The 17,464-nt window shown below is 49.9% G+C and overlaps 1 protein-coding gene across 4 annotated transcripts in view; it reads left to right on the forward strand.

Annotated features, from left to right (window-relative positions):
* PLEKHG1 (pleckstrin homology and RhoGEF domain containing G1) overlaps positions 1–17,464 on the forward strand; it is a 272,018-nt gene that overhangs the window by 37,408 nt on the left and 217,146 nt on the right. For all 4 annotated transcript variants that reach the window (XM_086947960.1, XM_086947961.1, XM_086947962.1 and 1 more), the window contains exon 2: positions 12,078–12,613. In XM_086947960.1, coding sequence (XP_086804086.1) covers positions 12,078–12,613 — 536 coding nt within the window. The remainder of the gene's footprint in view (positions 1–12,077; positions 12,614–17,464) is intronic.

Below are 17,464 nucleotides of genomic sequence, written 5' to 3' on the forward strand. Positions count from 1 at the left end.
TGAGATCATACGTTTACTGGTTTTGGTCTGTAACAGAGTTATGGGATCACGGATGCAAAAGCAAAATGTTCATATTTTCTAACTTATTTTCTATTAAATTTCTTAAACATTATCGTAATTTCCAATTCAATTTTGGCATCTTAAATGTAACATTCTGCCACTGCCTTTCACTATATTGTAAAAAAGCAAATTTGTTTAATACACTAGCCACTGTGCAACTAGCCGCACTGCACAATGGGACATGTAGTTTATTTATCATTTGGCTGCATAACCATTTCAAGAAAAAACGGCGAGTGTCTGGGTAGGTATTTTGCAGACCTTTTGGCTCAATGGCGTAAACAGGCACGCTCTTTGTTAATATATTGCAAAAAATTCTGTGGCAAGCAACCTTACTGTCAGATTTTATTACAATTTATTTATAGTACTTTACATTTCTGGTGGGTGTATATAAGCAGGGTTTAAACGAAAATCAAAGTTAAAATAAAGAATGATTCTGTAATATTTGACATTGCCTGAATGACAGAATGGAAATACTTAAGCGAATGTAGGAGATTTGTCTGAGAAACAAATCGGTTGTTTCTTGAAATAAAATATGAAAAACAATCCTCCAAAATTTAGAATCACAGTTTGTCTACATGGGATTAGCAAAAGTCCTCCAAAATGGCGAAAGGTTGTCATCCAGCCACTTTTCCTTCTAGAAAGTAGTCATGCTGCAACATTTTAGGTACAGCTATAGTGACATGATGAGGTACGATATTTTTTCAAACCATATTAGAAAGGGAATCCTGATGCATTTGAATAAGTAGTGATTAAAAAGCAAAAGCAATTAGCTATTAAGGATCGCTAAAGATATACTGAGTTTTCAGAGATCAGGTGTCAGAATGGTTAAATCACCGGAATTACAAGCCCCAAAATCAGGAAAGTGGTGCCCGCCTCTGGTTTCCCATAAACAACACCCTTTTATTAGCATGCATTAAGAACTGTGTTCAAATCAAGGCAGAATTGACCAGGCTCCAAGATGGCGGCAGTCTTTTGAGTTCCGCAGCGCAGCTTCACTGATGCCCAGCGATGAAACTGGACCATGAATCCATCCTTCCCAGGTCTTATCCCTTATCACCTGGGGATGCATTCCGTCACTGAGAAGAACACGGCATCATTCAAATGAAGAAGACCGAACTTGTTTGTACTCTGAAGTCTGGTTCTGTTCAGGATAAACAGTGTGAATCCCTTATCTCCATCTCATCCTGCCCACACACCAGGCCAGGGGGGAAGCTGACCGCAACCACACTATAGAGCACCCTGTCTCTTGAGTTGGATTTAGTCAGGCTGCCTCTGGCTCTACAAGTGCATAGTGTGACACCATCCTTCTTTATCCATTTTTCCCTCTAAGTGCAAAGACCAGGCCCTGGAGAGGAAGGGGCACTCCTGGGAAGGTATGTGTACCAATGCACATTCAAATACGGTTTTCCATCTTCCATGACCCATCTGTCTGCTGGAGCTGTGGTACCTTGTGTAAGGACTGTACTACAGTTGCTCGCGTGCACTGCTCCCAAGCATTCCTGTTTCACATCTGACACCTGGAGTCATTCCTGGCTTTATAGCCAGCATGGCTTTGCAATCTGGGGTTTCAAGCCAACACTTACAGTGATAAAATCGGACTCCCTTGTGCCAGGATGCTAGGTGCCAATGGTTGTGAAGCCCGGTCTGCTTCAGTGTGTCGTGTATGGAATGGGCCAACAGGGCTGCTCTGCCGTTGGCTGGCGGTGGTGGTTCTTCCACCCATGTAGCTGGATGTCTTACTCATTTTTGAGGGGAGTAATGTAGAGAAGTAAGCACAAGATACATCAGAACAAAGAACCTACTCCTAAACATGCACTCTGCTATGGTCTCCACAGTGGAATACCTGTAGTAAAACTGACAGTTCTTGGAAAATGTCTGGCGTGCTGCTTGTGAAGGATAAGAGGAACAGTCGCTTGATTTTTAGGGCTCGCCTGCTGATGCGCTTCTGCGCATCGCTGGTGAAGCTCTATTACGGCTTATCCAGTGTTGATCCACCACTGGCGATTCCAGTGGCGATTTCTTCAAGTGCATGTGCTTTTTAGGTCATTGCGCAAGCGCAAGCCCTAAAAAGCTCGTGCACAATGCCACCAGCCGCCTGCCTGCCTGCCTCGCATTACCAGATCAAAGGCAGCCCAGCCCCCCTCCCACAAGCTTCTCAGCGTGTGCTCTGCCTCAGGCCTGCATTTCTCCTCCCCTCGGGCAAACAGATAGCCGCAATAACACCCTCCCTGCTCAGCTTTTTTTCTCAATTTCTCCCCGTCTACACTTCCCATTAGGAGCCCTTCCTCCCCCCAGATAATCTATCTCCATAAGAGATAAGCAGCTCTTCCACCATCTCAAACCCGTATTAGTGCTCCTCACTATGCATGTTTTTACTTAGAAAATCAGCACAATGCAGCAGTGTGACATCAAGCCAGGTTCATCGACATCACTGCAAAAGTAAAGTTTTTATTCCCCATTTCCTCTTCAAGAAAGTGACTGCGCATCAGCCTCTACGGATCAGAAAGCGGAGCCCCCCCACTGACCGGGCTGCGAGTCAAATGGCCATGTTTCACAAATTATGGTTTTCGTGGTCTTATTCTGGAGTAGCCCTGTTGGCAAGAGAGGAAAGAGCAAGGCTCTGACAGTCAGTCCTCCTCTGCTTCATAGTATGCCGCGCCACTATAGTAAGTTGAACAAGGGATATTATTTGACAGAAAGAGGCAACCTGCATCTATTCACGGAAATACATTGAGCAGTCTACATTTTTATTTTTCAAAGCTACATACAATGCACCATAACTATTCTAGGTCTACAAATGGAAATACATAACAAGCAATATTTTTATTTATTTTTTAAGAGGTGCATACTTAAAAAAATGATTACAAAAATTAAACATCAACTAGTAATTAAAAAACCTAGCAATTAAGATATGCCACGTCAAATAATAACTTTTGTCGCCAATTAATTATCAGTGTCTGGAATGGATATGGTCACACCCTCACTCACCCTCAACCCCTCACCCTCACTCACCCTCAACCCCTCACCCACACCCTCTCTCACCCTCAACACCTCACCCTCAACCCCTCCCTCACGCTCACCCACCCTCACCCTCACTCACCCTCAACACCTCACCCTCACTCACCCTCACTCACCCTCAACCCCTCACCCTCAACCCCTCACCCTCACTCACCCTCAACCCCTCACCCTCACTCACCCTCAACCCCTCACCCTCAACACCTCACTCACCCTCACGCTCACCCTCACGCTCACCCACCCTCACCCTCAACCCCTCACCCTCACTCACCCTCAACCCCTCACCCTCACTCACCCTCAACCCCTCACTCACCCTCACTCTCACTCATCCTCTATCACCCTCAACCCCTCACCCTCACTCACCCTCAACCCCTCACCCTCACTCACCCTCAACCCCTCACCCTCACTCACCCTCAACCCCTCACCCTCACTCACCCTCAGCCCCTCACCCTCAACCCCTCACCCTCAATCACCCTCACCCTCACTCACCCTCAACCCCTCACCCTCACTCACCCTCACTCACCCTCACTCACCCTCGCTCACCCTCACTCACCCTCGCTCACCCTCACTCACCCTCACCCACCCTCACTCACCCTCAACACCTCACCCTCACTCACCCTCACCCTCACTCACCCTCACCCTCACTCACCCTCAACCCCTCACCCTCAACCCCTCACCCCCTCACCCTCACTCACCCTCACTCACCCTCACTCACCCTCACTCATCCTCAACCCCTCACCCTCACTCACCCTCAACCCCTCACCCTCAACACCTCACCCTCACTCACCCTCAAACTCAACATACATACATACCCTCACTCACCCTCACTCACCCTCAACCACTCACCCTCACTCACCCTCAACCCCTCACCCTCACTCACCCTCACTCACCCTCACTCACCCTCACTCACCCTCACTCACCCTCAACACCTCACCCTCACTCACCCTCACCCTCACTCACCCGCACTCACCCTCACCCTCACTCACCCTCACCCTCACACTCACCCTCACCCTCACCCTCACACTCACCCTCACACTCACCCTCACACTCACCCTCACACTCACCCTCACTCACCCTCACTCACCCTCACTCACCCTCACTCACCCTCACTCACCCTCACTCACCCTCAACCCCTCACCCTCACCCTCACCCTCACTCACCCTCACTCTCACTCATCCTCACTCTCACTCATCCTCACTCACCCTCACCCACCCTCAACCCCTCACCCTCACTCACCCTCAATCACCCTCACTCACCCTCACTCACTCACCCTCACTCACCCTCACTCACCCACCCTCACCCACCCTCACTCACCCTCACTCACCCTCACTCACCCTCACTCACCCTCACTCACCCTCACTCACCCTCACTCACCCTCACTCACCCTCACTCACCCTCACTCACCCTCACTCACTCACCCTCACTCACCCTCACTCACCCTCACTCACCCTCACTCACCCTCACTCACCCTCACTCACCCTCACTCACCCTCACTCACCCTCACTCACCCTCACTCACCCTCACTCACCCTCACTCACTCACCCTCACTCACCCTCACTCACCCTCACTCACCCTCACTCACCCTCACTCACTCACCCTCACTCACCCTCACTCACCCTCACTCACCCTCACTCACCCTCACCCTCAACCTCTCACCTTCACCCACCCTCAACCCCTCATCCTCACTCACCCTCACTCACCCTCAACCCCTCACCCTCACTCACCCTCAACCCCTCACCCTCACCCTCACCCTCACTCACCCTCACTCAACCTCAACCCCTCACCCTCAATAACTCACCCTCACTCACCCTCACCCATCCCCTCACCCTCAATACCTCACCCTCACCCTCACTCACCCTCAACCCCTCACCCTCACTCACCCTCAACCCCTCACCCACACCATCACTCACCCTCACTCACCCTCACTCGCCCTCACTCGCCCTCACTCGCCCTCACTCGCCCTCACTCGCCCTCACTCGCCCTCACACGTCCTCACACGCCCTCACTCACCCTCACTCACCCTCACTCACCCTCACTCACCCTCACTCACCCTCACTCACCCTCACTCACCCTCACTCACCCTCACTCACCCTCACTCACCCTCACTCACCCTCACTCACCCTCACTCACCCTCACTCACCCTCACTCACCCTCACTCACCCTCACTCACCCTCACTCACCCTCAACCCCTCACCCTCAATCCCTCACCCTCAGTCACCCTCAACCCCTCACCCTCAATCCCTCACCCTCAATCCCTCACCCTCAGTCACCCTCAACCCCTCACCCTCAATCCCTCACCCTCAGTCACCCTCAACCCCTCACCCTCAACCCCCTCACCCTCACTCACCCTCAACCCCTCACCCACACCATCACTCACCCTCACTCACCCTCACTCACCCTCAACCCCTCATCCCTCACTCACTCTCACTCACCCTCACTCACCCTCAACCCCTCACCCTCACTCACTCTCACTCACCCTCACTCACCCTCAACCCCTCACCCTCACTCACCCTCAACCCCTCACCCTCACTCACCCTCAACCCCTCATCCTCACCCTCACTCACCCTCAACCCCTCACTCACCCTCACCCACCCTCAACCCCTCACCCTCACTCACCCTCAACCCCTCACCCTCACCCCCACTCACCCTCACTCACCCTCACTCACCCTCACTCACCCTCACTCACCCTCACTCACCCTCACTCACCCTCACTCACCCTCACTCACCCTCACTCACCCTCACTCACCCTCACTCACCCTCACTCACCCTCAACCTCACTCACCCTCACCCACCCTCAACCCCTCATCCTCACTCACCCTCACTCACCCTCAACCCCTCACCCTCACTCACCCTCAACCCCTCCCCCTCACCCTCACTCACCCTCACCCTCACTCAACCTCAACCCCTCACCCTCAATACCTCACCCTCACTCACCCTCACCCAACCCCTCACCCTCACCCACCCTCAACCCCTCATCCTCACTCACCCTCACTCACCCTCAACCCCTCACCCTCACTCACCCTCAACCCCTCACCCTCACCCTCACTCACCCTCACTCAACCTCAACCCCTCACCCTCAATAACTCACCCTCACTCACCCTCACCCATCCCCTCACCCTCAATACCTCACCCTCACCCTCACTCACCCTCAACCCCTCACCCTCACTCACCCTCAACCCCTCACCCACACCATCACTCACCCTCACTCACCCTCACTCGCCCTCACTCGCCCTCACTCGCCCTCACACGTCCTCACACGTCCTCACACGTCCTCACACGCCCTCACTCACCCTCACTCACCCTCACTCACCCTCACTCACCCTCACTCACCCTCACTCACCCTCACTCACCCTCACTCACCCTCACTCACCCTCACTCACCCTCACTCACCCTCACTCACCCTCACTCACCCTCACTCACCCTCAACCACCCTCACCCTCAACCCCTCACCCTCAACCACCCTCACCCTCAACCCCTCACCCTCACCCTCACTCACCCTCACCCTCACTCACCCTCAACCCCTCACCCTCAATCCCTCACCCTCAGTCACCCTCAACCCCTCACCCTCACTCACCCTCAACCCCCTCACCCTCACTCACCCTCAACCCCTCACCCACACCATCACTCACCCTCACTCACCCTCACTCACCCTCAACCCCTCATCCCTCACTCACTCTCACTCACCCTCACTCACCCTCAACCCCTCACCCTCACTCACCCTCAACCCCTCACCCTCACTCACCCTCAACCCCTCATCCTCACCCTCACTCACCCTCAACCCCTCACTCACCCTCACCCACCCTCAACCCCTCACCCTCACTCACCCTCAACCCCTCACCCTCACCCCCACTCACCCTCACTCACCCTCACTCACCCTCACTCACCCTCACTCACCCTCACTCACCCTCACTCACCCTCACTCACCCTCACTCACCCTCACTCACCCTCACTCACCCTCACCCTCACTCACCCTCACTCACCCTCACTCACCCTCAACCTCACTCACCCTCACCCACCCTCAACCCCTCATCCTCACTCACCCTCACTCACCCTCAACCCCTCACCCTCACTCACCCTCAACCCCTCCCCCTCACCCTCACTCACCCTCACCCTCACTCAACCTCAACCCCCCACCCTCAATACCTCACCCTCACTCACCCTCACCCAACCCCTCACCCTCAATACCTCACCCTCACTCACCCTCACCCTCACTCACCCTCAACCCCTCACCCTCCCTCACCCTCAACCCCTCACCCACACCATCACTCACCCTCACTCACCCTCACTCGCCCTCACTCGCCCTCACACACCCTCACTCACCCTCACTCACCCTCACTCACCCTCACTCACCCTCACTCACCCTCACTCACCCTCACTCACCCTCACTCACCCTCTCTCACCCTCAACCCCTCACCCTCACTCACCCTCAACCCCTCACCCTCACTCACCCTCTCTCACCCTCAACCCCTCACCCTCACTCACCCTCACTCACTCTCAACCCCTCACCCACCCTCACCCTCACTCACCCTCAACACCTCACCCTCACTCACCCTCAACCCCTCACCCTCAACCCCTCACCCTCAACCCCTCACCCTCCCTCACCCTCAACCCCTCACTCACCCTCACTCACCCTCACTCACCCTCACCCTCACTCACCCTCACCCTCACTCACCCTCACTCACCCTCAACCCCTCACCCTCACCCTCACTCACCCTCACTCACCCTCAATCCCTCACCCTCAATCCCTCACCCTCAATCCCTCACCCTCAGTCACCCTCACCCTCCCTCAACCCCTCACCCTCACTCACCCTCAACCCCTCACTCACCCTCAACCCCCTCACCCTCACTCACCCTCAACCCCTCACCCACACCATCACTCACTCACCCTCACTCACCCTCACTCACCCTCAACCCCTCATCCCTCACTCACTCACCCTCACTCACCCTCAACCCCTCACCCTCACTCACCCTCAACCCCTCACCCTCACTCACCCTCAACCCCTCATCCTCACCCTCTCACCCTCAACCCCTCACCCTCACTCACCCTCAACCCCTCATCCTCACCCTCACTCACATTCACCCTCACCCTCACTCACCCTCACTCACCCTCACTCACCCTCACTCACCCTCACTCACCCTCACTCACCCTCACTCACCCTCACTCACCCTCACTCACCCTCACTCACCCTCACTCACCCTCACTCACCCTCACTCACCCTCACTCACCCTCACTCACCCTCACTCACCCTCACTCACCCTCACTCACCCTCACTCACCCTCACTCACCCTCACTCACATTCACCCTCACTCACCCTCACTCACCCTCACCCTCACTCACCCTCACTCACCCTCACTCACCCTCACTCACCCTCACTCACCCTCACTCACCCTCACTCACCCTCACTTTCACCCTCACTCACCCTCACTCACTTTCACCCTCACTCACTCACCCTCACTCACCCTCACTCACCCTCACTCACCCTCACTCACCCTCACTCACCCTCACTCACCCTCACTCACCCTCACTCACCCTCACTCACATTCACCCTCACTCACCCTCACTCACCCTCACTCACCCTCACTCACCCTCATCCTCACTCACCCTCATCCTCACTCACCCTCAACCCCTCACCCTCACCCTCACTCACCCTCACTCACCCTCATCCTCACTCACCCTCAACCCCTCACCCTCACCCTCACTCACCCTCACCCTCACCCTCACTCACCCTCACTCACCCTCACCCTCACTCACCCTCAACCCCTCACCCTCAATCCCTCACCCTCACTCACCCTCACCCTCACTCACCCTCAACCCCTCACCCTCACCCTCACTCACCCTCACTCACCCTCACTCACTCACCCTCACTCACCCTCACTCACCCTCACTCACCCTCTCTCACCCTCACTCACCCTCACTCACCCTCACTCACCCTCACTCACCCTCACTCACCCTCACTCACCCTCACTCACCCTCAACCCCTCACCCTCACCCTCACTCACCCTCACTCACCCTCACTCACTCACCCTCACTCACCCTCACTCACCCTCACTCACCCTCTCTCACCCTCACTCACCCTCACTCACTCACCCTCACCCTCTCTCACCCTCAACACCTCACCCTCACTCACCCTCAACCCCTCACCCTCACTCACCCTCTCTCACCCTCAACCCCTCACCCTCACTCACCCTCACTCACTCTCAACCCCTCACCCACCCTCACCCTCACTCACCCTCACTCACCCTCACTCACCCTCACTCACCCTCACTCACCCTCACTCACCCTCACTCACCCTCACTCACCCTCAACCCCTCACCCTCAACCCCTCACCCTCAACCCCTCACCCTCCCTCACCCTCAACCCCTCACTCACCCTCACTCTCACTCACCCTCACTCACCCTCAACCCCTCAGCCTCATCCTCACCCTCACTCACCCTCAACACCTCACCCTCACTCACTCTCAACCCCTCACCCACCCTCACCCTCACTCACCCTCAACACCTCACTCTCAACCCCTCACCCTCCCTCTCCCTCAACCCCTCACCCCCCTCACCCTCGACCCCTCCCCCTCAACCCCTCACCCTCACTCAGCCTCACTCACCCTCAACACCTCACCCTCACTCACCCTCAACACCTCACCCTCACTCACCCTCACTCACCCTCAACACCTCACCCTCAACACCTCACCCTCACTCACCCTCACAACACATATTGTGTTACAATAGGTGTCACATTTGCAAAAGATAAAACTATTGGCATTGCAAATAACAAAGCTATTAATTCGCTATTTTCAAAACAAGCACATAAATAAAAAATGTGTCCTTTACAATACCAATAGCTCAAACTTTCCTAATGCAAGACCTATTGCATTGCTGTGCTTCTCTCCCCTGCTGCACTCTCCTGCTCTCTAGAGATGTGGCCTAACGACAAGAGCTGCCATCTAAGTCACGTAAATACAAAATATGTTGCATTCCAAATGCTATAGGTGTCACATTCGCAAAAGTTATAACTATTGGCATTGTAAATGACAAAGCCATCAATTTAGCAATTTTAAAAACCAACAAATAAATAACATATGTCATTTACAATACCAATAACTCCAACTTTTCTAATGCGAGACCTATTGCATTTCCAATGCTTGTTTTATTAGTTTTTTTCCAGAGTGGTGTTTTCATATATTTTCTTTACTACCTTGACTTTTAATTGACATTCTGCAATACTTGGTCTAGCAACCCCCACCCACCCCCTATATGCTTATTGTAGTGAATATGTGCAAATACTAAAGTTGAACGTTTTTATGTACTTTTAAAAAATAGTGACATAGGGTCTTCGCCGAGCAAATATACGTCTAACCATCCAGCGCCTATTCACCAGAATCTTGACCCTTTTTTCATAAAATATAATTTACTAGGTTGGGCACACTATTGATACATAGCCAAATTCCAGGACTACCATATCTTACTAAAAAAAACTGATGCTGTAAGCTGAAATTCTTACTTATACTGCTGTACCACAATGCGTGCGGTCTTGGATCTGAATACAGGCAATGATGCCCTTTGAGAACAAGTAATTGTATTCTTTCATGGTCCTTTTGAAGGGAAACATCCTTTACGACGCAACTTTTAACACGCAGTGCCTTTACAACGCAGGTTTTTCAACGCAAGTCATTACAACGAATTGCGCTGGGGGGGCGCTTAGGATAGGTAATAGTTTAATATACTATCCAACACCTTCCCTACGATCCACGGGGACTGGAGTTGGAATAGTAAATTAAACTATTCACTATCCAGCACCCCCCAATGCAAGTCGTTGTAACGACTTGTGTTGAAAAACCTGCGTTGTAAAGGCATGCGTGGTAAAAGCATGCGTTGTAACAAAGTACATCCCCTTTTGAAGGTATGTAAATATTAAAATAAAGATTAATAAAGAACAAAATGGTCTTCCCACTGAACAGTCACGATTATAGAAGCCGGCCTTTCGAATGTGTTTTAAAGAGTAGAATAACATTTGGCATATTATATGAAATCCCTCAAGTATCTATTGATAGTGGATTTTAATGAACAATATAATTGCCATTATTGTTCTTCTATATGTGTGTTTGTATAAAATTGGTTTTCAAGGAGCATGAAATGCAGTGTAAACTGTTTAACACCTCAGCAGCTATGGAACGTCCAGCTCCAGTGCTGGACGTTCCATTGCGCAGGTGGAGTTGGAACGTTCAACGGCCGACGGCAGCACTCCAGAGGTAGTGGTGCCGTCGGCCACCGAACGTTCGAAGCACTTAAGGGGTTAACATACTAACAGTTGGCCAGCCATTAAAAAAAATGAGGCCTGCCATGATCTTTGATGATGCTACAATAGTTTTTTGTTGTGGGTCAAAACAGTGCCTCCACACTGGGAAAGAAAGCTAATTCTCTCCTACAACACCTTTTGACGGATTTATCTCTCACAGAAGACCATTTCAACCTGACAACTGGCTCAACTTCAGGATTAACACAGACAAACACAGTTTTACTGAAGTGTTCTTCCAGGGAACTTTGGTTTTGTTGTGTGTTTCCAGTTGTTTAGGCACTTTATTTATGTCTTTCAGAGGTAAAACGTTAATTTCGAATGGCAAAATCCCAACTTTAGCTGAAACCTGTCAGGACACTTCTTAAAAGGGCAGGATTCCAAGCTGTGCTTGCAGGTCTGGGAGCATATACTTTTCCCACTCGTCTAACGTCATCATTGTGTGCACTTGACAGGACACAGATCATTCATTAAAGGGTTCATCTTCAAGATAAAAGTGCTCAATGGCAAATAATCTGTTGTTGCACATGCGAAACGATAACTAATAAATTAAAATTGCTATACTCGATTCCCCTTTAGGATGCAGAATTGCTCCTTTTTAATTGCATCATTATCCTAGGCATAGAATTATGTGTCTCTCGGTAAGAACAAACTGTTATCTGAATTGTAAGACACCAACTTATGTTGATTTGTGTTTCCCTTCATTGCCCCACAGATGACTACCATTTTCCCCTGGATGTCCTACCCACTGTAACCGAATCGTGTGGTCTCGTGATTGGAGCAAGAGACCTGCATAGGGGGATCCGACGTTTCCACTACTGCGACAGCAAGAATATGGAGCTGTCGGACAGTGACCGGCCCGTCAGCTTCAGCTCCACCTCCTCCTCCGCCTCCTCCCGGGACAGCCACTGCTCCTTCGGCAGTAGAATGACCTTGGCCTCAAACCATCATTTGGGATCTTTCCAGCAGGATCGGGAGTCTGGTGCCATCAAACTGGAGCTTGTTCCAGCCAGGCAGCTTGCCGGGAGTGAGCGGCACCTGAAGAGCGAGCTCAGACAGCCATGGGAGACGGGGAACCCTGAGAAATGGCAAGGCCCGCAGAAAAGGGCGGAATCCAATGGTTCCAAGAAGCACTCTGAGTCCCTTGTAATGGAGCCCACGCGCCCAAAACCTATGTATGTGGATCGGGTTGTCCAGGAAATTCTCCAGACTGAGAGAACCTATGTGCAAGATTTGAAAAGCATTGTAGAGGTAAGTGACTGATACTAATCCATCAGCCCCAGGGGTTTGTATATTATATGTTCTCTGTCGTGACTTAACTGATTATGACTGCATGCCTCCTAATTGGGTCTGCATTGCAGAATGTAGGTATTCCATATGAATCAACTGTAGGAGTGTGGATGTATTGTTGATAATGTGCGTACCATGAATTCAGTTGGGGATATAATGGAGTTCTTGACTTTTGTCTATTGCTTATCTTCGTTTTTAACACTTATTAGTTACAAAGCATTCTGCACGCTCTCTATGACATTCCATTGAATGCAAATTACTGGAATCGTGTTTGGAAGGTCTTGTGCTCCTCATGTGGAAGTAGTAACCCTGCTTAGGGTTAAAATGCCTGTTCACACAACATTTTGCTATGCCTGTTGAAATGTTACAGGCAAAGGGTGCCAAACGCCTGCGTGTGGAGCACTCGCCAGGGATCATACCTGCTGCAGAGTCTGTATAGCTCTACCTGGTCCGGAGTCTCTAGCCCCTTCCTTTCGCAGATGTTCTGAGCTGCTGATTTACATTGGGATGTAGCTAGCTTCTCATTCTGGACACGGTTCTACCGAATCATTGCACTAAGGCATCGAGCGCAAGCATTAGTGGGCCCATTCTCTGCCCGTGTATGGGATTCCTGGGGCTGTTCTGGGGAGTGATAATTGCCGTATGTAACAGGGGTTACTCACTTTATACCCTCGTTTTACGGACCATGGAAGTTTGGAGAAGAGTTTGGGTCTTCTGTGGAAGTCTTCTGCTGTGTACCCAGCCTGACAAGCCCCATCCGGCTTGTGAATCTGTCTCACCTGAGTGGAGCCTAACTCCCTGTAGGTGTAGGAGGTGGTAGAGGCACAGAAAGAAGTAGAGCCTTTGAGTGGAACTGACCTGAGCTAAGTCTTCTTGCCCCCTTGGGCTTCCGGGAGAAGTCTTTGTCGGAAATCGCGCTCAGTGCCAGATCAGTACCAGACTTTGGGTTGGAGGTTGGGGGGGGGGTTGACATAATACTATCTTCCTTGTTCCCACACCATATTCTGGAGGAAAAATAGCTGGTGTGGATAATCTCTAAAGTTCCGGACTCCAAGCCTCTATGGTTTCATCTCTGACTGTCTCCATCGAACCATTGGACAAGGAAGAGCTGGATCGTGGCTTTTCTTGGCCTGTACCCTTCTCTCTGATTCCAGCTTCGACGTGCCAATATGCAGACACTCCGTTCCTGTTGACCCTCATTTCTGAATACCTGCGTGCCAAGCTAGATGCCAGAGAGGTTGCTATAGCCCAGCCCTTTACCATATAAGGGGGGGGGGGGTCTCCCACTCACCGCTCAGTCCTACAAGTTGAAGTTCTCATCACCTACACCGTCTTTGAGCATTGTGAGCTGTGTTCCAACTGCAACTTGAAGGCCCTCTCAATGACCCCTCATGAAAAATTAGTGAGCCTCAGCTTTGTCTATGGTGTTACCACAGTCCAGCCTTGTGCTGACTCCCGGGACACTTTTGAAACGTTATAATGCATGGGTTTTATTATGCAGACTGAACATTTTTCTGGATAACATTGCCTTTTTATCATGGTGGTTCCTTTTTATAATGATGGTACATCGGTGTCATGACTCGAGTTAGTTCACCACATACCCGGCGATATTGTGAGAGAGCCTTAGAGTAGGAAGGAAATTCCCTGTAACGTAATCCTTTTTAATGTGCCATTTCCCATGGGCTCAGCTGAGCTGAACTCAGACTGCAAGTCCCATAATGATCCTAAATTCAAGAATGCTTAGAGCAGCAAAGTGGTGGACAGAGTATGTAAGTCATTGAGAACTTGTAAAAGCCCAAGTGAGAGCTGGCATAGATGAGGTTCATGATTTTAGGAACATTCTGGTGCCATATTGTATATGAGGGATGCCCCAGCCTCATCTCTCCATTCCTCATTCCCTCTTCCCACTCTTTCTCTGCTCCATCTTAGTATGCCCCTAGTACACCGTCTCTGTATAAAAGATACTTTGAATAGAGCAATGTTTGTTGAAACAAATGGCTGTAAGCTTCTTATGCCACACCACAAATCCACAAATCTAGGCTGTGCATTAAACCCATTCCCTACTTAGCTCGCATTGAGACGATTCTCCATAACAAAGCACCTTGTGTACATTTCAGTCACATGTTCTTGTACCTTAGATGATCCAATTCGATGAGATTTCAATATTGGCTTTTCCTGCATAGTAGTAATCTCACTGATCTTCTCACTTTTTTTTTTTTTACTGCCAGTCGTACGTTCTTACATTACCCACCCTTTGTGTTTTGCACTATTGAATGGCTGTTTTTATGCCTGTCTCATTTGGAAATTATTTTAGATTTCATGCTAGCTGCCATCATGTGTAATGCATTGGATGTTTTAGTGTTGTGTATTGTTTATTTCATGTAGTGTGTGAAAAGTGTTTGAAGTGTAGGACAGTCAAACAGGGACTAGAGCGGGGTTCGCTGTTGGCACTTACTTGAGAGTTTCATTGGAGTGGGCTTGAATGGTCCTCACATTTTGCAGGTGGGCTCCGAAGATGGCGGGCTTGGCAGATATTCACTGGAAGTAATCGTTTTATTTCAGTCGGACAACCCTGCCCCTTAATTCTGGGCCGACCAATGAACACACATCTTCCTTTTTCCTGTAACGAAGGGCAGGGAGTTTTGTGTGATTTTCTGAGGCCAGCTTGCGCACCAATCCTGCTTAAAGTCGGTGTTTTCTACTTTTATATGTATTGAATGCTATAGGTTCCTTCACTGTACAATTTTCAGTATTCTCAGGTGAGTGCATGTCCCAGGTCACGTACTGGTGGATTAACGCCTCCTTTCATCCTTGCTAGGTTGGATAAACTAGTGTCCTTGAACACGGCAGTTTTAGCACTACATAGTGCTACGAAGCTGCAAGAATGGGGCCAAAAGAATAGCTCTGCCTGACTAAAACGAGCAAGGAAACAGAAAAAATGTACAACCCTGAGCATTGCATGAGAAGTTTGCCACTTCTTTTCTTCTCCATGTATAATGAACCCAATGCACATTTTTTAGGTGAACAGAAGTACCCATGCGCATTTTGTTGTTGGCGTTGGCCTGAGTTTTGTGTTGATAGCCGTAGGATAATGTCTTAAACATTTCATAAAGTTTCATTGGTGACCCAAACGTGATCTAGAAAGGGCATCCCTCTCCTCAAGCCATTTCATAGAGATTATGAGAAGTCTTTAAAAACAACATTCACTCTGAAGTTTTCAATTATCTGGTTTACATTTGAAGCACAGATATTAGTTAAGTAATGAATTTACTGTTTATAAATTCCACATTTCGTTTTTCTTCACGTCGGCCAAGGTTCATACCTTGACTGTATCCTACTCTGCGCAGCTTTTCACTTGAAGCCTAAGGCAGCAATGTTAGACTTTCAGCCGCTGTAATACAATGCGTAAGCCCTCTCTGTCAGGCTACACATTCCCTACGGAGTGGGAGATTCTAGCATGAACATTCTGGTCTTAAAATAGGGCCCTCTGCCCTCAGAGCACACGAAAAGCCTGTCGTCAGGTACAGAAACTACCCGGGTGACCCTTAGAAGAGCCTTTTGCTGAGGAGCCGTCAATGATGTCCACTGTGAATGGACCATCCATAAAGTCATGGCCTTGAAAATGTACTTGCGCAGGTCCTTATTAGCATTTGTGTGGATCCTCTTCTGCATGTGGGAATGGTCCGTAATTAAGGTGCAAATTCATATCAAATAAATCCTTTATCATATATGATTCAGATAACTCTATACAGTACAATATATGGATCAAACGCCTATTTCAAATTTAAAGGGCAGGAAGGAACAGCACATGAATTTACAATGCTCCAAACAAAACAGCCCTTTAAGTGCTGGGGTGCTCTCTATGTGCTTTCAAAACGCCATTTGGGTTCCTTCTATCACAATTCGTTGCCACCGTTAGCGGGACCTTACCTTGTCTTCTGGAAGGGCTGGCCCTGAGAAAAGACGTTTTAATCATACACTACAGTGATATGTGCCCCTGGTATAATACTCAATCTGGCTTCAACAGAGGAGCACAATTCAGCTCGAAGTAGTAGTGCATCAGTGGCTATGTTTGAAACAGTGTGCCTCCTCCCGCTTTTTAATTTGATGCATTTATGAGCTGCCTTCCTAGCTTAGGATTGGTTTGGCCATAACCTATTGACACTGTGCATTGTCATTTGTGAACGTGTTGCTTATTTCTACATCAGGTTGAAAGCAAATTTCCTAAATTAAATCTCAAACACATTTCACATGTTGGGCCCTATTAAACATCCTCTCTAAGATTAATTACTTTTTTGTGAATGTTGCACATTATCAACCTGGGCTCTTGTGTTTCGATGCTCTGCCTTTAGTAGGTGCGCAGAAGCTGCTGAGTGTTCTTTAGCCTTGCAAGGGAAAGATCAGCAAACCTTCCCGTATCCAATGCGGGCTCTGGGAAGAGCATCACTTAAAGCACATCGGTCTAGCCCCTGATAGATTCTACCACTCCTGAAAAATAACTTTAATTTACTCCGAAAATGCATAACTTCATGAGTAGGAATGTTCTGTGTTTCTCCAAGTGAACATAGACAGGACCAGTCCTATTTCAAGGAAAATCTCAGTAGGTTTGTTTTCGTTGACCTCGTCTTCCAAATCTGCTCTCCTCCCTTCAGCACTTCTGTACACATTGGCCGCTGACCCCGCTATATTGGTTAGAAAAGTACATTAAACATTGGTCAAAAGTTCATTTTCAGCCTGGCTTCAAATCCTTCTGCCATTCCTGAATCTGAGACTTTAGTTGATCACTATGGTTCTATTAAGTTTGGCCACCCA

This window comes from Lissotriton vulgaris, unplaced genomic scaffold, assembly GCF_964263255.1.
Source record: "Lissotriton vulgaris unplaced genomic scaffold, aLisVul1.2 SCAFFOLD_1361, whole genome shotgun sequence".
Classification (NCBI taxonomy): domain Eukaryota; kingdom Metazoa; phylum Chordata; class Amphibia; order Caudata; family Salamandridae; genus Lissotriton; species Lissotriton vulgaris.